This window comes from Panthera pardus, unplaced genomic scaffold (assembly GCF_024362965.1).
Source record: "Panthera pardus isolate Hobbes unplaced genomic scaffold, ASM2436296v1 HiC_scaffold_16, whole genome shotgun sequence".
In the NCBI taxonomy this organism is placed as follows: domain Eukaryota; kingdom Metazoa; phylum Chordata; class Mammalia; order Carnivora; family Felidae; genus Panthera; species Panthera pardus.
In genome coordinates, this window is record NW_026526721.1 from 147,521,271 (window position 1) to 147,543,027 (window position 21,757).

Below are 21,757 nucleotides of genomic sequence, written 5' to 3' on the forward strand. Positions count from 1 at the left end.
TGGTGACATTTATCAAGATTCCTCGAGGATGGCACATTTTGGGAGGAGAAACCAAAAGTTCTATCATTCCTAAACGTTGTCAGATTTCATAAAGTGCTTTACCATTTATATGGTGTTTGCTGTTAGTTTCTTACTTCCCCTATCACGAACCTAAACAAAATGCAGACGTTACTGAAATACACGGCAGGAAAATGAAAGCCCCTCACCCACGGACGACAGTCAGTGACTGCTGCAGACCCCTGCTTTCAGCTCACTGGCTGAATTTCGTTAGCACTAGTATCTATTTGGTTTTAAATTTTTAATCTGTTATAAATTTTTTAATTAGGTCATATATTATGCATAATCTTCTGCTACTTATTTCACTCAGTAATAAATCTCAGACATCCTCTTCATATCAGCACACATCCTTTTTATGGTTAAGGAGTTTTTTTACTGCGCGAATCCACTGTGATTTATTTATCCTTTATTTACATAAATGGCATTATATTGTATATATTCTTGTGGCACTTGTTTTTTTCTTCACCAGTCCTACAGTCTGGAGATCCGTGTTTATACACGTAGCTCTGCCTCCTTCTTTCTTGTTGCCGGAGGAGTGCTGTCCGTTAGAACTTTCTCTGATGCCGGAGGTGTTCTGCAGCTCGGCTGTCCAATGCAGCGGCCGTTAGCCGCATGTGGCTCTGATCACTTGAAATGTGGCTAGTGTGACTGAAGAACTGAATTTTTTGTTTCATCTTCACTAATTTCAACTTAAACAGCTACATGTGGACATGAGGCTGCACTGTGTTGAACAGGACAATCTGTCATATTCCGTCACATTCCGTGGCATGAATATTTGCCACTTGTTCTGTATTCCCCCTGTTGGTGGGCCTATAGGTTATTTTTTTTTTAATTTTTTTGCTCTTGCAAATTAAGTCTCAAGGAACATGCTTGAACAAGTCATGTTAGTAGCTGTATAACTGTGTTATTGTACAGTTTTGTGTTAGTACTTGTATACTGTTCATAACTGTCACCATTCTGCTCCTTCTTGACTCTTACCACTTCCTCCAACACTGTAAATTTCCAGGCCTCCACTCCGATTTGTATATGTGTATACAACCCTTTGCTTCGGCTAAATTTCAGGAGTGCTGGCCTTCTAGCTGAACCTTCCATATCACAAAAGTCTGGAATGCCATACCTAGACTCAGGAAAGACCTTAGGCCCAGCCCCAGCGGATTAAACAAATCCTTCAGGTGCAATGGCTGAAGAGCAATATCTTCAAGTCCCAAGAACTCAGGATAGACATACAGAACATAATAATGAGTAATAATAAATAATAATAAACAGAAAGCAATCACTAACCCCAAGGAAAGCAAAAAGTTAAATAAGAAAACGTGATCATTATCGTGCCACATGTCTAAATAATCGCCCTAATGTAACCTGTGGTAGACAGGATTTTGTCCCCGATGCCCTTCGCTTGCTGCTGTTGTGCCTGTGACTACTTTATGATATGTGCAAAAGGGACTTTGCAGATGCAATTACAGTTATGGGCCCTAAAATAGGAAGATTATCCTGGATTACCAGGTGGGCCCAATCTAATCACTTGAGCCCTTAAAAGCAGAGAAATTTCTCCAGCTGGGGTCAGTGAGACAGATGCCGTGGAAGAAGTCAGAGAGAATCAAAGCATGCTAAGGGGTGTCTGGTTGGCTTTGAAGATGGAGAGGGCCAAGTGGCCTCTGAAACATGAAAATCACCCATCCAACAGCCAATGGGAAACAGGGACCTCAGTCCTTCCGTTGGAACTGAATCCCTTCAATAACTGAATGAGCCTGGAAGTGGATTTTCCCCCCAGAACCTCCAGGTAAGAACCCAGGTCAGGCAACACCAGAACCTGGAGCAGAGAAACCAACAGAGCCCGCCGGACCTCTGGCTCACAGAACTGTGAGGTGATAAGTGTGTGTTGCTTTAAGCTGCTAAGTTTGTGGTAATTTGTTACAGCAGCAATGGAAAACTAATACACCACCTACTATTAATTCAGCTGGGAAATGGTAATGTAACTACACTGGGAAGCGGAGGGGTAATTCTGTTTGGTAAGGGGAGAAGGCCAAAATAAAACTAAATTCTCATGTTGCACGACAGGAAATTCAAAGATTATATGGAAACCTTAAAAATAGCAGCGTGGGCATCTGTAGAAATATGGCAGTAAATATTCAGAGAAACAGCTAAAAGTGTTCTAAGTGATTGCTTCTGGAGAGCCGGAAACGGGAGTGGGCAGGAGTGCGAGAGGCTGGCGAGCTTTTCATTTTGAGCCTTGGAGAGAACTATATGGTTTTCAAACGCACGTTCCTCGGTTCCTGCGGTAAAAATAAAGAACCGGTCACGGCACCGCCAGGGCATGATGTGCCTGCCTCTGTGAGGGCCAGAGCAGGTGGGGCGGGGCTGCCCCTGCCTGCCCCCGGGGGATGGACGGCAGCCCCTCCTGTCTCATCACCAGGGTGGAGGAGAGCAACAGCAAGCTTCTGGAATCAGAGAAGAAGCTGCAGGAAGAACGGCAACGCACCGTGGTGCTGGAGCAACACCTGGAGAAGATGCGCCTGGAGCCTGGGAGGACGTCACTCTGTCAGAGAGCAGCCCCCAGGAGCAAAGCAGGTAGGGGTTGGCCCAGGGCCCCCAGCCCGCAGGGGGTGGCCTTGCCGTTAACGGGAGAGCCCGCCAGCGGCAACCACTTCAGCCCCGTCCAGAAGCATGGGGGAGCGGAGGCCTCCATCGGGGCGGAGCTCGGCCTGCCCCTGCTGCTGGGTGTCTTCTTCCCCAGGCCTCCTCTTCAGAGCCAGGAGCCCCAGAAGGCCATCGGCCCACGTGGCTCTGACCCAGCCCACCTGTGAGCCCTCATAAAAGTGGCAGTGCCTCTGCTAAATGCTCTCAGCTGCCACCACCGCTGCCTGTCACCCCCACCCCAGCCCTTAACCCTCTGTCCCCAGCTGACTTTGTTTAGAGTTGGTCATGAGGCAAAGTTGGCCTGCTGAGGAGGCCAGAACAGCAGCAGTGGCTGACCGGGAGAAGAATCCCTCTCTGCTTGCTACAGCAGTAGAGCATAAGCGGGGATGGAGTGGCTTCTCCGCAGGCTTGGGGACCAGGCTTCTCTGTCTTGTGTGCCGTCATGCTCAACATGCAGCTTCCATGGTCTAAGATGGCCGCTTCGGCCTCCCCACCAGCAGCACGAAGGGCAGGAGGGAAGGGACGTCCTGCTCCTTACCTTTTAAGGGCATGGTCCTAAGGTTGCTCGTGTCACTTCTGCCTTCACCCCCTGACCACACCTAGCTGCGCAGGGAGATTTTGTTGTCCTAAACTAAAAGATCTAGTGCCGTAACCCAGTCGTTCTCAAGGTGCCGTCCCTGGACCAGCAGCATCGGCATCTTGTGAGGCTGTGGCCAGATGGGGGTGCAGGATGCCAGAACCAGAAGCCAAAGAAGGAAGAATCGTTAGTGTGTAGGGGCTAGGCCTGCCTCCCTCTGACGTCCCCATGCCAGCCTCCTACAGGCTCTGGAGTGAGGTGCTACCCCCACTGCCCTGTCTCTCAACACTCCACTATATCCCCCAGCCGTCCCCTAGCAAGGACACTCAGACCTTTGTCCCCAGCCCAGATGAGATGAGAACATTTCAGAAGGATGTGCCAGAAGTGAGGCACAAAGCAGGAGTTGTACCCTTCTCCTTTCTCCAACCAGCAGGGCCCAGGACTCAAGGGGCCTTCCAGGAGCTGCTGAGAATCCAGGCTGGGGAAGGTCCCTGTAACTTAGCCCTGATGACTCTCCTGGGCCCTCAGGAACAGGTCCTCTAGGGAGGTGGTATTTCTAGGCTTTGGGCTTACCTCCTGAGTAACCTAACCAGGGGGTGCTAAGCCATGGCAGGAAAAAACGTTTTGGTTCTGCCCAAATAGCAAGGGGCAGCTGCCTGAGAAAAAGTGTTCATGTGGCCTTTGCCACCTGCTGGCCTGTGACATGGGCAGAGCACCACCCCATCTGTAGAATGAGGAGACCTGATTCTGGAATTTGGTCCCTCCACAGCAGTTCCACTCCAGTGGGGAAGATGGATAATAACCAAACAAGCCACTAAAAGACATGCTAAGTCAGAGGAGGTGATAGGAGGTGCTGAGAGCGGCTGGTTTCCATCAGCGACAGGGGGCTAGTGAAGACCTCGTGGAAGAGTTGACATCTGAGCAGAGACAATGGCAGGGACGGGGATGAGCATACAGATACCCAAGGGAAGACCAGTACAAGGGCACTGTGTGAGAGCTTAGCTGGAGGCTTGAAGGAGCAGCAAGTGAGGCCAGAGTACAGCGAGGGGAGGGGAATATGAGGCAAGGTCAAAGAAGTGACAAGGTGCTAAAGAGGTGGTCAGATCACATAGGTCCTGAGGTATAAATGTGAGTTCACCCGGCCTCACAAAGCTCTAGAGGCAAGAACTATCATCCTCATTTTACAGATGAGAAAAGCAGCTCAGAGAGGTTGATGGTTTACCTGAGGCCACACAGCAAGGGAGTGAAAGCCAAGTCTACTGACTCCAGGTGATTTTCCCTGGGCCACACTAGCCCTGAGAACCACACCGCCTCTGAGGGCCTTTTCAGCACAGGTTTTCTGATGCTGTGATTGTGCTCAAATTCCCTACCAGTTGGCTTTGATTTCCTTTTCTGAGCATTCTGTGGCTTCTGGCCCTGGCCACACTGGATCCCCTGTAGGTATGTAGGGAGCTGCTGGTCAGGGTTGGCTCTGGAGGTGGGGGTCCAGGGGTGTGAGGGCATCAGAGGCAGTGATGGTCTAGACTCAGGCTCAGTGTGCAGGGCAGATCTCAGTCCCAGCTGCCTTCCAGAAACTTGTGAAGTGCGAAGTTGGAGACGATAACGAGAGGAACCACCCTGGTACAAGGCAAGCAGAATCAGGGCCGTAGCAGACAGCACAGCCTGAGTCCAAGGGAACGCAGAGCAGGCATCAGGAGGGCTTCTAGAGGGAGGCAGCCCTCGTGCTGCATCTTAAAAAAACCTTTTTTTTTTTTTTTTTTAAATTGAGGTATAGTTGACGCACAATGTTAGTTTCAGGTGTCCAACATAGTGATTTGACAACTTACATGTTATGCTATGCCTTGTCCTTCATCTTGGAGGACGTATAATGTTTCAGCAAATGGAAAAGCAGGAGATAGGCAGTGGAAGTGGGGAAGGAGGGGAGAAGGAGAGCGTTTACACAGGGCCATGGCATCATCACAGAAAGTGGCTGCCACTGCCCCACAGGTCTGCCCACCTCCAACACCAGGCACAACCCGAACGGGAGTGAAAGGAAGGACCCCTCCTTCACCCAGCTCTCCAACGTGCCCATGGAATCACAGATGGAGGAGCTGACCACCAGGTGCTCTCTTGTCCCACCTTCCTGAGGGTGGCATTGTCTGGGTGGAGGTGCTTCGATGGGCGGAAGGATCGTGTCCCTCCCCCTTTGACTTCTGTCTGCCCCGAGGTCGCCTGCCTGGGTTCTGGGCCTGCGATTCAGCAACTGGCAGTCAGAGGGCAGAGAGACCCAGCCATATCCCTGATGACCTCAAAGTCCCAAGAGAAGTTTTACCAAGTGTGGGTTGCTAAACCCTCTTTTCTCACTCAGTTAAACTTTTCAGGGTCAGAGACCATGGTATTCAAAGAAGGATGGGGAGGACCTTTACAGAGTAGTCCTCCTCCTTGAGGCAGCCAACATTCGGGGGGATACTGGGTGCCAGGCCCAGGGCTGTGGGTGGGCCCAGAGAACAATCCCACATGGTATTCCCCCAAGGGTCTGTGGGAGGAGGGGACGGGTCCAGGGGAACCCTGAGCCTAAAGAACAACCGTGCCAGCAGCCCTGTTCCCAGCGCCCTTGTACACATGCACGCACCCCCGTGTATGCCCGCATGGCCACGCTAAGCCCTTTCTTCATGTGGCCCAGGCTGGCCATCCAGGCGGAGGAGAATGAGATGCTGAAGGCCGCCCTGGGCAGCGCCCTGCGTGGCAAGGAGGAGGACTTCCGTATGTACCACGAGACCCTGGGCCAGGTGAAAGGGGTCTTCCTGCAGGCCCTGCGGCAGCAGAAGGTGGACAAGCACTAGGACGGTGGCTCAGTGTCAGCCTGGCTGGACGAGGCAGCCTTAGGCTCTGAGACGATGAGGCTCTGTCGACGCCATCTGCTCTGGCAGCCAACCTGGGGCAACCAGCTCAGCCCCTTCTCCCAGAAGAGTTTCCCCGAGGGTGGCCAAAGCCAACATCTCAGACCAGGAGGGCAAAGGAAAAACCCCGGATGAGCCCTGACGGAGACCCTGGACAGGCGTGGATACGGCAGGGGAGGAGGCCCAGCTGCCTGCTCAGCACCGGCATGAGCTCTTGGACGACAAGCCGGCTGTGAACAGACGGCGGTCCCCTGGGCAGGTGCTCACCACCCTTGTCCTAGGACCTAGCTGGGAGTCCCTGTCTGCCCACATGGCTCCATATGCACAGGCCAGCCCTTCGTGCTCCAGCTGGGAGCGTCCCTCAGGCCCACCAGCACCCCCCCCCCCACCAGGGCATATACCCCCCATTCTCCCCTCCATGGCTCCATCCGTGGCCACCCCCAACCTTTGCAGCCTTGGGGACATGTGCTCCCAGCCACTTTGTCAGCCTGCTCTTCAGGGGTCTTCCTTAGATGCAGACCCTCAGACTTGTAATAATAATGATTATTTTCATAGTCGCCACAAGTCCTAGTGAGTGAGCATCTGTTGTGGAAACCTGACCCCATCTAGTCCTTTAGTAGCCCAAGGATTTGTCACCCTATTTTGCAAATGAAGAAACTGAGGCTTATAGAAAGAAGCTGGGCTAACATTTAACCCTCCAGTGGAGCAATTAGCCAGGACAGGAGTGCCCCCCCCCCCCCAGCCAGCTGCTCCGGGGTCGCCTCCATTTGCTTCCAAAAAGGCTGCCTCTAGTGGATGCTGGTGGTGGAGGGCAGGTGCGGAGCTGGGCAGGAGCTCCAGGCAGGAGGATTCTGAGGCAGCGAGCCCAGGCAAAGGCATGGTGTTCCTCCCTCACGACCACACAGGGGAGCGCTGGGAGGGCTGCGGCAGGAGAGCCCCCAGGTCCCTCTGTAACTGTCACAGGGTCACTCCCTGCTTCACTGCACTTACGGCCATGGGGAGGGGTGGCCCTAAGGAAAGCCATCCACAGCCACACACACCGACCAGACCCCCTGGCCACACCTGTGTGCACACAGGCCCACACAAAGGCACAGATGCACACAAATACCTACACCCGGGAGTACGCAGCCATACGAGAGCGGCGTTCACACCCCCAGACACGGGCTTGTGCTCACACTCCCACACGTGAAGACCAGTCACTAGCACAGTGACTCATAGATGTGGGGGCACATGCCGTGCAAATACCTCCTCCCGAAGGGAAGCCACCTGGGGCCCCTGGGACCCTGTCTGCTCAGGCCCTTCCTCAGGGATGGGGCCGTGGAGGTACTCTGTGTTGCCCCACAGTCAGGAAGCCCCGGACCCTGCCTGAAGTGACAGGTCTAGAGGCTCCTCGGCAAGTGAAGGCCAACAGGATGAAGCAGCAGTCCTGATGGGGTCCTAAGGGTCCCTGGAAAGGAAGAGCTCTCCTCCAGTTCCTGGTGGAGGGAAATGGCCAGGCAGCGCCGGAGGGACTGAGAGGGTCTGTGCTGGGAGGGGACGTTGTGTGACCGTGAGGAGTGGGCCCAAGGCAGAGTCAGGACACCAGACCAAGTGTTCAGCACCTTCCCCTACAGGTGTGGGGGAGCCCCCGAGGGTGGTCTGAGTGCCTGTGTGCAGGCTCCAGCCCCTGGGGGAACTACCAACTACCCTTCCTCAGGGATGGACAGGGTGGTCACGTCGGGGAAGCACAGGGTGGCATAACCCACACTCTAACCGCTCAAGGGTGGTTTTGCTGCCCTTCCTGGGTCAAGGGTGCATCTGAGAAAGGAAAGTGCGTCAAGTCACGGGGTCTGAATGGGGGTGGCGCCTGGGGCAGATCTCTCTTCCAATTCACCAGCTGTGTGGCCTTGGGCGAGTTACTTAACCTCCCAGAACCTCCACGTCCTCATCCGTAAAATGGGGGCAGAACTAGAAACCTCCGTCAAGGGCTGTTGAGCTGTCAAAGAACAGCTCAAAGACATTTAACTGATTATTTGGTTGCCATTCACTTCTGTACAAGGCACATGTATCAATAGATTGATTTCATTCCACAAAGACAAAACAGGATTTATACAAGAGAGAGGCCAGAAAAGACTGCCATCGGGCATAGTAAATCTTGTTTGCTCATTTTGGGGTCAACTGATTAATTGGCATCTTGCAGAGGTCAGTCTGGGCACTCACTCCTTGCTTAGGCCACCTGTGGACATAAAGACAACAGTCTCCATTTACAGATTCTACAGGCAGCCTTGAGAGCTTTGCCACGGAGCTGTGTGCTGTGGCACCTGCCATCAGCACCCCAGCTTAGTTAGACCAAGTCTGCTCCATCCTCCATCAGAATCCCTCTTCAGGAGTCGCTGAGTTAAAAAGGGTCGAGTGCTAGAGCAGTGGCTGGCACACAGTAAGTACTTAATAAATGTTAGCCCTTGGTATTACCTGTTACCGCTGTTACCTCTTGAGCCGCCCCACTGCCCCAGGCACGGGGGTGTCGGGTGAGACAGACATGGCCCCTGAGCTCTAGGAAGTGCCCCGCCAGCCAGTGGGGGAGACAGACTCACAGGCCGCCATCTACTCAGCTGGCCGGCCATCAGGTGGGGAGTGCCACCGGCATGCCAGCCTCTTCAGGCCTGTGAGCGGTCCAGAGGTAGATCTGACTTGCTGTTTTCGGGGAGCCCCTGGTCAAGTCAGAGGCATGGCAAATAGGGCTGGGATGGAGTGGGAGGGGGTGGGGTGGGGGTGGGATGCACACAGAATGCAGCCCCTCAGAGCCTCTCACCTTCTCTGCTGAGGCTTCCAGGCTCGTTGTCCAGATCTGGGGTTTGGGGGGGAGGGGGCTGTCCATACTTCCCTGAGGAGTGGGAGGTGGAGGGTGGAAGGGGAAGGCCCAGGAGAGCCTGGGAGCAGGCTTTTTAAGGAAGGGAGGGGTTGTCAAAGGGGCCAAGGACTGGGGCCCTGAGGATCTAATGCAAGTGGGCCAGGTGGGGAGTAGGGCGGCCTGGTCTGTGCAGTTTAGTGACCGTGGCCCCTCCCGAGCAGCACCACCTGCCCCTGGGACCCTGAGGAGGAACTCCTCAGCCCCCAGGCAGGTAGGCAGCCCATGGGCTGGACTTGCCTTTCACAGATGACAACGCTGAGGTCCCTGGCCCGGAGCTGAAAAGTAGTAGGGGGAGGAGAGAGACAGGTGCTTGGAGGGCGGAGGGACAAGGACAAGTGAAGAGGCTGGGTTGGGGAGAGGCCTCACGTGAGGACTCTCCCTGGCCGCACCCCAGGCAGGTGCCGCGAGCCTGGGTGCTCAGGTTTCGGCACTGACAGGTGAGACCTGGTTGAGCTGTGGGTGTGGCTTGGCCACTGTCCATGTGAAGGCCTCTGGGGCATTACAGCTGAGCTGGACAAGGTTGCAGCCTGGCTCAGGCTGATTCCAACCCCAAATACATTCCATTGCCATGGGGCCCCTCCCCTGCTTTCAGGAGCTCAGGGCAAGGTGGCCTGCAGTGGGGGTCCTCCTCTGCGCCCCCATATGCAGTGGCCAGAACCAGCCTCTTCTCTCCATCTCCATCCCCAGCGAGGCCCAAGCTACCCCACCCCCTCTCCCCAGGCACTGCCTACAGCCCCTGAGCCTTGCATACACACACACACAAAGTACATACGTCACACACTAGATACATAACACACATGCACATGCAAAGTGCACACGGCATACATATACACACAACAAACACCGCAAACAACATGCAAGGCAACACATACACAGACCCCACATACAACAGACACAAAACACAATTATAGACACACAGGATACTTCCCGCCCATTTGTACTCTGAGTAACAATACACTGGGAAATGAAAGGGGACGCTGGGACTTGAGGGAATTGGCCCCCCTGCCCACTGTATCTTTCCCAGTGTCCCTTGCAGCATTTGGGAAGCTGACCCAGGCCTTTGTCCTGATCTAAGCCCGGTCGACTTCCTGCCCTTGCTTTGTGGACTGGCCACGCCAGGCACCCTCCCTTGCCACCACCCTCATACGGGGTGAGGCTGGCTTTGGACTGTCCGGTGACACGTCCAAGAGGCCTCTCTAGCCCTCTATCCAGCCTGCCCTCCCCACATGCCAGGCTCCCTGCAGGCCCCGCTGCGCACAGCTCCTGCTGGGTGAGCTCTGCCTCTCTGGGCTTCTGGAGTGAGGGAGCTGTGGCTCTCTTCAAGAGCAATTCAGTGAGCCAGGCCCTTCATGGAGTGAGTCATGGAATCCCCCCAAAGCCCGATAAGGACAGAGCAGGCTCATTTACAAATGGGGATCTGAGGCTCTGAGAAGTGGATCCCACCAGCGAGGCAGATCTTGGGCTCAGGCTCAAGTCAGCTAGCTGAGCCTGTGTTCTGCATGTGCAGCCAAACCACCCATCCGCATCTCTGAGCCATTCTCTTTGAGCCTCGTGAGAACTGGCTGGCATGCCCAGGCTGGTCTCGGCCTGCACCCAGGGTGGGTGAACGGGGTTCTTGCCTCTGCAGAGCGATCAGCTCCAGAAGCTTATGGGGCTGACCTCCTTGGGTATCAGCTTCTTTTTCTATCAACTGGGGGAAATGGTAAAACCTTCCCTAGGGGTTGTGGTGACATTAAAGAGTCCATGTAAAGCCTTAGAACAGTGCCTGGCTACTGGGGTTAACTTACTACCCTTCTAATAACCACTGACTCTACCTCAGGACTCCACTCGGGTGTGCCGCACCCCACCCCTGCCCAGGAAGCCCTCCCTAAGCCCTGAAGTCTGGCTCAGGCATCCATCCCTCCTCCAGTGTGACCCATGATCCCAGCTGCAGCCCTCACCCAGCCCCTATATCGTGCAGTAATCTCCACGTACACTTCTCAGGGCCAGGCACCATGACAAAGGCCACTGTGTCATTCTGTGTGGTGTGTGTGCGGGGGTCTCCTTGCTTCTTCCTCTGGGCCAGTGTGTCTGCCTGGGAGGGAGCTCATTGCCTAAGGGCATTATGGGAGGATAGGGGACTCTCTCTCCCCTTCCCAGACCTTGGTCAGGCTCTGGAAGTTGCCCTGCTAGGGGAGGGGGGAGGAACAGCCCCTTCCTTCCCCATCCTCAGCTGAGCCTGTGGCTGGGGTCCAGAGATCAGCAGGAGCTCCAGGACCTGTCCTGTGATTTGTTTCAGTCACACAGCTCCTTCAACGCCACTCTTCCACCGACCCCAGACCCTCCTCACTGCACATGCCTGGACAGGCCCCCACAGACACAGCACAAGTATATACAGCTCCCTTAGACTCGAGGCTCTCATCCTAAAGGGAGACTAGCAGATGTTCCTGTCCTCTCTGTGGGTTCTTCAGCGTACCCTTCTGCATTGGGAAGGCTGGACTGAGGCCTTGGCTGCCCCTTCTGTGAGTGAGGGCCCTGTCCTGCTGCCCCCAGAGAGCTCCTGGTCGGTTAGGGACACTCAAGAGGATGCCAGCCACTCCACATACATATTTAAGCCTTGCCAAGTGACCCTGCTAGCACCCCTCCACTTGGGCAACTGCCTGTGGGACAGGGCTGAAGTATGGGGCCCCCTCTGCCAAATGTCTCATGCCAGTTCCAGCCCTACTAGTTAAGACAGTCCTGCCTCAGGCACTGATGCCTGGCCGGTTAGGACTCTTGGCATGATGAAATGAACCAGGGCAGGGGGCTAGATGGATCTGCCCTGGGACGGCCCTTGGGAGTTCACATGTAAAGGTGCAGGCTAGAGTACCGAGCTGCGCATGAAGTGTGCATGTGTGTGTGTGTGTGTGTGTGCGCAGTGGGGGCAGGGCACAAGGCCAGTAGGGGCTGTCCGGAAGGCTTCCTGGAAGAGGGGAGTCCTGGATAGCAGTGAGAGGGAGACACAGGCTCTATAGACCAGAAGAGGCAGGTTGGAGTGAGGCCCAGGTGTCCCTGTTGGAGCCTATGCCACTGGCCACCCCTTCCCCCGCCCTTGCCCCCCCCACAATCCTCCCTGCGGCTCCCTGTGGCCAGCAGCTCTGCAGCGCTCGGCTCTGCTCCACTCTGCTCAGCTCTGCTCCAGGAAGGCCACCTCCTCCCTGCCCTCCTCCACCCTCCTCCTGCTGTCACCACTCACCGCTCATAGCCTTGAGGGGGTGGGGACCCCAGGGCTGGACACACCCCACCGTGGCCCCAGAGCCTAGCTGGTCGGACGGACGCAAGGTCGGACGCAGGACCCCGGAGCCCGAGGTGGGCAGTGTGCCAGGGTCCCTCACAACCTCCTCAAGGTCAGTGCCATCTGGGGATGCAGCCACTCTGGGGTCCTTGAGACCTGTGGAGCCCACCTCAGGCCCCTCATCCCAGACTTCAGGCCCCAAAGCCGTCTTTTACCCCAGGTGTACCTAAGGTAGGCAGGACCAGGGGGCAGGGGCACCCCTGTGTCCACAGGGTAGCCTAGGTTCCAGGGGTCTATCGGAAGAGGTCCGAGGCCGGGGGCCAGCCCTGGCCCTGCTCACAGGGGCCTCACTGGAGACACCCTGCACCGGCCATGGGGAGCTAAAATTGGAAAGTAGCAAGTGGGAGGCAGCTGACAAAGCTATTTCGCGGGCTCTTCACTGTGCTCCGGTTTCAAGCTCCTGCTCCAATAACCCGATCCTCCAGGCCTCCCTACCCCCACCTGGCCGATGAGGAGCTGCCTCAGCCCTCAGCCCAACAGTGCAGAAGTCAGGCTGGGAAGCCCCCTTGTATGGGCAGGGGCAGCAATGCTCTTCTCTTATCTGAGATTCCAGACAGCTCACTGAGAACACACAATCCTGTCCCAGGCTCACTGTGTGACCTTGACAGGTCCCCGTCCCGCTCTGGTCCATGACCCCTCTATCTATGTAGTCGGGAGAATGCCAACTCTGGGGGCCCAGGAGAGCTGGTTGTGGTGCTGGTAAGGAAGATTTGGGGGAGGATCAAGGGTGGAAGACAGGGTCATGCCAGCCACCTCTTGCCCCAGCCCAGGCCAAGAAGGTGCCTATACATGTTTCTCCCTTTAATTTGGCCCTGGGTCTGTTAACCAATGCACCCTCGGGAAGGCCCCAGGCCAGGCTGCAGTCTAGGAGGGGATAGGAAGGGATGGCCCAGCAGGACTCCTGAGGATGAACTAGGCCCCGGAAGGAGGGAGTGGCTAGGCTCACCGTGAGCCTGATACCAGTCAGCACCTTGGACAGTGGCCAGCACCCTCCCTGGTGCCCGCCTGGCCCTGCCTGGCCCCACACCCACTACCCTGGGGCACCTCTTCAAATAGCACCGCCTCCAGCCAGTATCCAGGGCCTGAATACACAAGTACTGAGAGAGTGGGGCTGGTGTGGCCACGGACACAGGCAGGGACCACGGAAGTGGCAGACTGGGGCTCAGAGGCTGGTTGGGGCAATGGGAGTCAGTGAAAGGCTGGAGGCTGAATGAGAGGTAAGGAAGCTTGATGCTGGCGACAGGACCTTGGGGGTCTTGAGCTCTCAGGGAAGTAAAGGCAGCTCTGGAGGGGCGTGGGAATCAGAGAAGGGGATGTTGAGGTGAGTGGGGCATTGTTAGGAGCTAAAGGAGGCTTACTGAGGGGTGTGGGGACCCTTGGGGCCAGAAACATGATTGAGGTGATATAGGGTTCTTCCACATGAAGGTTATCTGAGGCCCTGGCAGAAGCAGTTTGAGCAAAAGGTGGGGACCGGTCTCCCTGAGAGGTATGAAAGATTAAACGAAGATGAGGCAGACAGGCTGAGAGTGAAGCTTATGTTTTCAAGAGCCTTCAATGGGCAGGGTGGGAGTGGGAGTAGCAGCTAGGAAGGGACACGGGATGTTGGCAGGTGTGGGAGGAATGGGGAGAGGGGAGGGGAGGATAATAGCATGAGATCTCTGAAGGGCAGGAGGGGCAATCTCTCTTCAGAATGGGATCCCCATCACCTTTGTGGGGCACCATGAGATGGGGCTAGGCAGGGCAGGGGGGCAGCAGTGCCCTCACTCGATCTGTCTCCCCCAGCACCATCCAGGCTATGGGCATCAAGACAGCGTTGCCCGCGGCGGAGCTGGGCTTGTACTCCCTGGTGCTGAGTGGGGCTCTGGCCTATGCTGGCCGGGGCCTCCTAGAAGCTTCACAAGGTAACAGCCGGGCTCTGGAGCAGAGGGTGGGAATCTTCTTCCCCTTGGGGCCTCAGGGTTCCACCCAGCAAGGCCAACATATTCCCTAGGCCCAGGGGGTTGGGCTGAGCTAGGCGTAGTCACAGGGAGAGACAGATGCAGAGACACTACAGAGACCTGCACACAGAGCCACAGAGAGAGAGAGAGAGACTCAGACACTCAGGGATACAGAGACCTGGCCCCAGACACACAGTGAGACCCAGAGAGAAGCAGAGGCAGAGAGAAAGAGAGACCGACCTAGACCCATTCCCCTTTCTCTAGGGTGGGAGTCAGCCTTGCTGTAGGGGCAGGTGTGAGTGTGTGTGTGTGTATGTGTGTGTGTGTGGAGTCCTCCCCAGCCCCCACTAAGGCCACATTCTGTTCTCAGATGGGGCCCACCGGAAGGCCTTCCGGGAGTCTGTGCGACCTGGCTGGGAGTATATTGGCCGGAAGATGGTAGGTCCCACGCCCCAGGATCCCTGACTGAGGTCCCTTACCCTTGGCATGTCTCTCCCATCCCAGACCCTTCCTGACTCTCCTATTCCAGATATTCCCATGTAACAGAGGACTCACAGTGGGGAGGGTCTGTGGCTTGAGCTTCAATGCCTTCAGTTTCTCCACTGGCCCATCCTGTGTCCTCCTGGGGCCACATCAAGCCTGACCCAGACACTGTTCGTTTAGCAAATAAATTGAGACATGTTTCAGCAGGGGCCTCCAGAACCACCCTTCCCAGGAACAGTGCAATAATGGTGTAATGGGAGGCAATATGCTGGACAGAAGGGGAGCTTTGAGGGGCAGGGCAGCTCACATGGTGCCCCTCACTCCTCTCTACCTACCTGGCTGGGGAAGGCAAGGGCTTCAGCTATTGCTGTCCTCTACTGCATAAGAATACAGGGGCTGGAGGGGTGCTGGGACTCTGATCAGCCAAAGTGCCAGCCCATCCTGCCCCCTGCCCCTCTTTAACCTGCCCGGGCCTGCCCCAGGACGTGGCTGACTTCGAGTGGGTGATGTGGTTCACCTCCTTCCGCAATGTCATCATCTTCGCCCTCTCTGGACATGTGCTGTTTGCTAAACTCTGCACGATGGTTGCCCCCCAGGTGAGCTGGACTGGGCCACCCTAGCCTCCCCTGCAACTCCCCCTCAGCTACAAGGGTTGGGGTCCCACCTCCATTTGTATGGATAGATAAGCCATTCCTTCTCCCTGTCTACAGCTCCGCTCCTGGATGTATGCCGTGTATGGGGCCCTGGCTGTGCTGGGCACGATGGGTCCTTGGTACCTGCTGCTGCTACTTGGCCACTGTGTCAGCCTCTATGTGGCCTCACTCTTGGGCCAGCCCTGGCTCTGTCTCGGCCTTGGCCTGGCCAGCCTTGCCTCCTTCAAGCTTGATCCTCTAATCTCCTGGCAGGTGTGCAATGGGGAGCAGCAAGGGCGGAGGGTGCAGGAATAGAACCCCAAACTTCTCACTCCATCCAGAGCCCTTACCTCCTGAGTCTCCCCAAGCATTTCCTTCGCTTTCCCACCTGTCTCCAAGCCTTTGACTGTGGCATAGACCTGCCCACAAAGTGGCCCCATCCACTGCAGCAGGGACAGGTGGTTTCCTGCTCTGTCCAAGCACTTAACGTGAATTAGCCCTCAGTGGCCAGTGTTGACTGACTCTGGGCAAGACAGGAAGGGGCAGGACAAGGCTGGGCCCCTGTGGGAAGCTGGGTGGGCTTCCCAGAGACAGGGGCACCTGGTGAGCTGGCGGCCTATTCTCTCCCATCCAGAGCGGGTTTGTAACAGGCACTTTTGATCTTCAAGAGGTGCTGTTCCACGGGGGCAGCGGTTTCACAGTGCTGCGTTGTACCAGCTTTGCGCTGGAGAGCTGTGCCCACCCCGATCGCCGCTACTCCCTAGCTGACCTGCTCAAGTACAACTTCTACCTGCCTTTCTTCTTCTTCGGGCCCATCATGACCTTTGATCGCTTCCACACCCAGGTGAGAGGACACCCTGTGGGCCCCCAGAGCAGGGCTGGGGCCCGGTCTTCAGAGAGGGGCTCCCATCTCAGATAGGACTCCCAGGGCAGGCTGTGTCCCCATCCTCAGGCATGACCCCAGGATGAAGCCGTAGTGGCCTGCCTCCTCAGACCCCAGCATGGGGCCACATTCCCCCTTCAGACAAGGATCACCCGGTGGAGAAGTGTCTCCACTCTCGGGCAAGGCTGCCAGGATGAAGCCGCGTCTCCCCTCAGCCTCGGATCCCCGGGCAGTTGGTGCCTCCTCATTCAGAAAGGATTCCTCCGGCAAGGCTTGCCTCCCCACTCAGACACTTGGCATCCCCCAGATGAGCCAGGTGGAGCCGGTGAGGCGCGAGGGTGAGCTGTGGCGCATCCGGGCCCAGGCCGGCCTCAGCGTGGTGGCCGTCATGGCCGTGGACATCTTCTTCCACTTCTTCTACATCCTCACCATCCCCAACGACCTCAAGTTTGCCAACCGCCTCCCGGACAGCGCCCTCGGTGGGTGCGCGTCGGGCCAGAACAGGGGCTGGGAAAGACCAAAAGACCCTCTGCTCCCCCATGGCGTCACAGCTGGGGAAGCTGACACCCTGAGAGGGCACAGCACCTATCCAAGGGTGGGGGGACGGGGACTTATTCTCTGAAATGCTGGGGACTTGGAGATCGCTTTGTTCTGCGAGGCCAGAGCGGTTGGGGCTAAAGCCGGCCCCACTGGGCCTTGGGGTTGACTTCCACAACCGGGAAGGGGTCTCCCCGGGGCGGGCCCAGTCCAGCTCCTCCCCCAGGAAGTAGGGACGGGGTCTCTGTGGGGGCTGGCCGGGTGCAAGGACCTCCCCTACGCACTGTGGAGAAAGTCTGTAGGGGAGACCCTGGCTCTGCGCCACCCCCTCCTGGGATTTGGGGATCCGGGGAGGGAAGACCCGCGCGACGCCCCCCAGGCAGTGACGACACCCTGTCCCCAGCTGGCCTAGCCTATTCAAACCTGGTGTACGACTGGGTGAAGGCGGCCGTGCTCTTCGGCGTGGTCAACACCGTGGCTCGCCTTGACCACTTGGACCCGCCGCAGCCTCCCAAGTGCATCACCGCACTCTACGTCTTCGCAGAAACGTAAGTGCGAGATCCCGGGGACACACCACGGGGATCCCCACTTTCCCGTAGCCTCTTTCCCCCACTCCCCTGGAGCTCTGCTACTGGCTGATGACTCCCATCCACTCTTCTCCCTCAGGCACTTCGACCGTGGCATCAACGACTGGCTTTGCAAGTGAGTTGGGGTGGGGTGGGGCAATGGTCACATCAAACTGCCAGGTGTCTGAGCAGGGCAGTGCAGAGACTGGTCCACGTTCTAAAAGATCAGCCCTGGGCCAGAGGAAGCAAGGAGGAGGTCGTCGCAGAGGTCTAGGTGAAAGACAGAGGTTTGGACGTGGATGGGGGCATTGGAGGTGAGAAATGGTTGGAGACACACCAGGGGGAGCCTGGACAGGACTTGGCCATGGATTGAGGGACTGGGAAGGAGAGGGTGATGACTCCCAGATTCCTATCTGGGAGATGCAGCATCCAGAGAGGGGTTCAGTGTGAGAAATGTCTGGTAAGATCTGGGAGACATCATTGTGGAGGTTCAGAGAGGTGGTTGGGTCTGAGGGTCTGGGGTCCAGAGAAGTCTGGCCAACTGATGCAGCTCTGAGCGTCATGAATGTGGGAGGGTAGTCTTTGGTCCTTGGGAGTGCATTAAGTCTCCAGGAGAGAGAGAGCAAAGAAGAGGAGACTAAGCGTAGCTGAGATTGGAGCTGGAAGGACTCCCATTGGGGGGAAAGGGAGAACCGTAGAAGGGACTGAAAGGCATGGTCAGAGGAGCAGAACGGTCAAGACCACATGACAGCCTGGAAACAAAGGGAGACCAACCAGGCATTGTGGGGGCAGCTGGGTCAGATGCTGCTGGGGAAGCTACTGAGGGGGGAACACAGAGGAGTGACTGAAGGGAGAGGTGAGGTGTCTTCAGACAGCAAACAATGGGACATGCTTGGTTGCTAGAAGGAAGTATAAGCTGGGGAGGCAGAATACAGGGGTGATTGTTAGCGTAAGGTCTCTGGGAGGTGATGGAACCAGAGCTAGGCAGCAGCTTGGCTTTGGGACAGGGAGGAGGAAGAGAAGCCATCATGGAAGCAGAATGGCAGATGAGTGTAGAGAAGTAAGGGATCCACCTGAAGGCTTTGGTTTTCTCCATGAAGTGGGAGGCAAGGTCACCAGCTGAGAGATGCAGAGTTGGGCATGGAGGGAGGCAGCATCTTTGTGTCTGCTTTCCTCCTGCCTAGCTCGCCCACCACACCCATTCAAGTTGTGGGAGAGATAAGGGTGGCATAACCACTGCAGAGCATGGCAGACGAAGCTGACCAGAGAAACCGTGGCATTGAGAGCCCAGGTGGGGTTGAAGGTAGTGGATTTTTGGACACTAATATGTGAAGGTGTGAGATTTTCCTTATTAGGGCTTAGCTTCTTGGGTGCAGGTGAGGAGAAAGTGGGGGATTGGGCTCTCTCAGATGGGTGAGAAGGAAGAAGTGAAGGATACAGGGTTTTAGATTATTTATAATGATGACTCATTGAATTTAAGCCCATTAAAGATGGTGGTAAAGATGGGGTCTTAAGATGAGGAAGGGGCAGAGGGGTCAGTGAAATTGAAGAAGTGGAGGTGGGAGGCCACATCAGGAGGGGCTGGTCGAGAATGGTAATTAGGAAGGAGTGAAATTTCAAGAGGTGCCAAAGTTGGAGTTTGTCCATGGGAGTGGGTGGCTGAGTTGATGTGGAGAAGAAGCCATTGGCAATGAAGAGGTCAAGGCATGGTGAGGCCAGTTACTCAAGGGGTCTTCTACTGAATTTGTTTAACAAATATTTATTGAGAACCTACTATGTGCCAGGCACTGTTCTAGGCACTGGGGATACAGCAGTGAACATGGCAAAGACCCTGAACTCATGGAGCTTACAGTCTAGTGGGGAGAAACAGACCATAAACAGGTAAACAAACACATAAATAATTTTAGAGAGTGGTAAGCGTTATGAAAAAAAATAAAACAAGTGTAATGGGATAGAAGCTGGCCACAGGATAGAAGCTTCTACAGTTGTGGTCCGGGCAGGCCTCTGTGAGAAGCTATTTGAATAGAGTATTGAGTGATAAGGAAATCTGAGGAAGAGAAGTCCAGAGAGAAGGAACAAGTGCATAGGCTTGAGGCAGGAACCAGCTGTGTTTGCCTGAGGGACAGGAAAGCCAGTAAGGCAAAAGCATGCATGAATGAGGGGGGAAATGGTGGGTGATGAGGTCAGGGAGGGATCTTCTAGACTTAGTAGAGAGGTGGTTTCTTCTAAATGTAATGGGGAGCCGCTGGGGGAGGGTGGAAGTCATGTGATCTGACTTACTCTCTTAAAAGATGCCTCTAGCTGCTGTAGGGGGAGAATGGACGGTAGGGGGCCAAAGGGAGAAGCAGAGAAATGGCTTAAGAGGCTCTTGCAATAATCTATGTGAGGAGATGATCGGCTGGATGAGGGTGGTAATTGGGGTGGCAGCAGTGGTCAGGACTGGGTGGAGCCTATAGAATTTGCTGGCTTGGACGTGGAGAGGGGACTTGATAGTCCAAAATGGCACCGAGGCTTCTGGGTGCAACTGAATGAATGGAAGTGTCATCATCTGAGATAAGGATGCAGTGGGTTTGGATAGGGATGGGGGAATCAGTCATTCGAGTGAGATGTCTAGTGACAGGGAAATGTATGAATCAAGGGAGCAGGCTAAAGACACAGATTTGGGGCTCATCAGCATAGAGGCAGTGTTCAAAGTCTTGGGTCTGGATGAGATCACTTAGGGAATGGATAGGAGATAGGGAATTCAAAGCTGAGCCTTGCACCTTCTGAAGTTGGGTAGAGGAGAGGCAGCCTCCTCTGGGTAAAATGTGCCCAGGGTGATAGCGTTGAGGAGGGCTGCCCCTGTTGTGTATCCTTTGCCCATCTCCTACTTGCCCTCACCCACACTCTTGCTTGTCCTTTCTCCTGCCTTTCTTGCAGGTATGTGTATGACCACATTGGTGGGGAGCACTCTGAGGTGATCCCGGAGCTGGGGGCCACTGTGGCCACATTTGCCATCACCACTCTGTGGCTTGGACCTTGTGATATTGTTTACCTGTGGTCATTCCTTAACTGCTTTGGCCTCAACTTTGAGCTCTGGGTGCAGAAGCTGGCTGAGTTGGGGCCCCTAGCACAAATTGAGGTGAGTGGGGAAGGTCTGGGGTAGTGGTTGGCTGGGTCATTGGAGGGGGTGGCACTGCTGCTCTCTAGAGTCTTCCAGCCACATGTGGCCCCCCGTCCAGAACTTTCTCAGCACACCCTCCTTGTTGTCAGGGCAGTGGCTCCCCCTTTGGGTATCTAGCACTTCCTTCTATGAGAAGTGGACACCTGCACCAGGCTGTGTTGGGCCAGACTGTCCCCTCTCTCTGGTCATCCGTGTCCTCATCTTTAACACTGAGGGGGAGCTGGGTGCCTGAGTGGCTCAGTTAAGCATCCAACTTCAGCTCAGGTCATGATCTCACAGTTCGTGGGTTTGAGCCCCTCGTCAGGCTCTGTGCTGACAGCTCAGAGCCTGGAGCCTGCTTCGGATTCTGTGTCTCCCTCTCTCTCTCTGCCCCTCCCCCGCTCATGCTCTGTCTCTCTCTCAAAAATAAATAAACAAACATCAAAAAAAAAAAAAAAAAAAGAGGGAGAGCTGACCTGGGGGCTCTCAGAGACCCAAGCCCATCCCCAGGACCTGGGATGGCCATGTGGGCAAGACCTGTGGCCAACCATGTCTTCTTTCCTCTGGCCCTCTTGCCCCACTGCCAATGCTCTCCTGGACTGGGCAGGCCTCTCTGTCGGAGCAGATGTCTCGCAGGGTCCGGGCCCTCTTTGGGGCCATGAACTTCTGGGCCATCATCATGTACAACCTTGTAAGCCTGAACAGCCTGGAGTTCACAGAGCTGGTTGCCAGGCGCCTGCTACTCACAGGTGAGGGAAAGGGGGGTGTGACTATAAAAAATGCCAGGCAGCAACCTTAAGGACTGTGACCTTCTGGCCCTTCTGAAATGCCCCCACCCCAACCCAACACCCTGGGGACTCAGAGGGAGGGCTAGTCAAGTGGGGACAGGCATGAGAAGAGTCACTGAGGATGGGGTCCTGCTCCTGTGCATTGATGACCTCTTTCCCACACAGGGTTCCCCCAGACCACTCTGGCCATCCTGTTTGTCACCTACTGTGGTGTCCAGCTGGTGAAGGAGCGAGAGCGAACCCTAGCACTAGAGGAGGAGCAGAAGCAGGACAAAGAGAAGCCCGAGTAGGTGGGAGGAGGAAGAGGGGAGAGGGATGGGTTCTGCTCAGCTGTTCCCAGGCGCGGGCCCAGACCAGGCCAGATGGGGCCTGACTGATAGAATAAAAGACTTTTTCTACCACAGTTTGGCTGTTCCCTGTCCCTTCTCCCAGCGGT

General features: G+C 55.7%; 2 protein-coding genes across 12 annotated transcripts in view; both read left to right on the forward strand.

Annotated features, from left to right (window-relative positions):
• CCDC13 (coiled-coil domain containing 13) overlaps positions 1-6,714 on the forward strand; it is a 53,815-nt gene extending 47,101 nt beyond the window's left edge. For all 3 annotated transcript variants that reach the window (XM_053903920.1, XM_019418860.2, XM_053903921.1), the window contains 3 exons: positions 2,471-2,625; positions 5,258-5,372; positions 5,934-6,714. In XM_053903920.1, coding sequence (XP_053759895.1) covers positions 2,471-2,625; positions 5,258-5,372; positions 5,934-6,093 — 430 coding nt within the window. In that variant the 3' untranslated portion in view covers positions 6,094-6,714. The remainder of the gene's footprint in view (positions 1-2,470; positions 2,626-5,257; positions 5,373-5,933) is intronic.
• HHATL (hedgehog acyltransferase like) lies at positions 2,523-21,611 on the forward strand. Of its 9 annotated transcripts, none has more exons than XM_019418864.2 (12): positions 2,523-2,625; positions 14,136-14,254; positions 14,661-14,728; positions 15,256-15,369; positions 15,484-15,678; positions 16,040-16,249; positions 16,596-16,767; positions 17,229-17,373; positions 17,492-17,527; positions 20,311-20,512; positions 21,141-21,282; positions 21,487-21,611. In XM_019418864.2, exons 2-12 carry the CDS (start codon positions 14,149-14,151, stop codon positions 21,609-21,611), a joined length of 1,515 nt encoding a protein of 504 aa, XP_019274409.2. In that variant the 5' UTR covers positions 2,523-2,625; positions 14,136-14,148. The 9 variants fall into 9 exon arrangements, with proteins under 9 accessions (XP_019274409.2, XP_019274408.2, XP_053759897.1 ...); XM_019418863.2 differs by lacking the exon at positions 2,523-2,625 and adding an exon at positions 7,834-8,566; XM_019418861.2 differs by lacking the exon at positions 2,523-2,625 and adding an exon at positions 11,126-12,405.
• Positions 21,612-21,757: the final 146 nt, after the last annotated feature.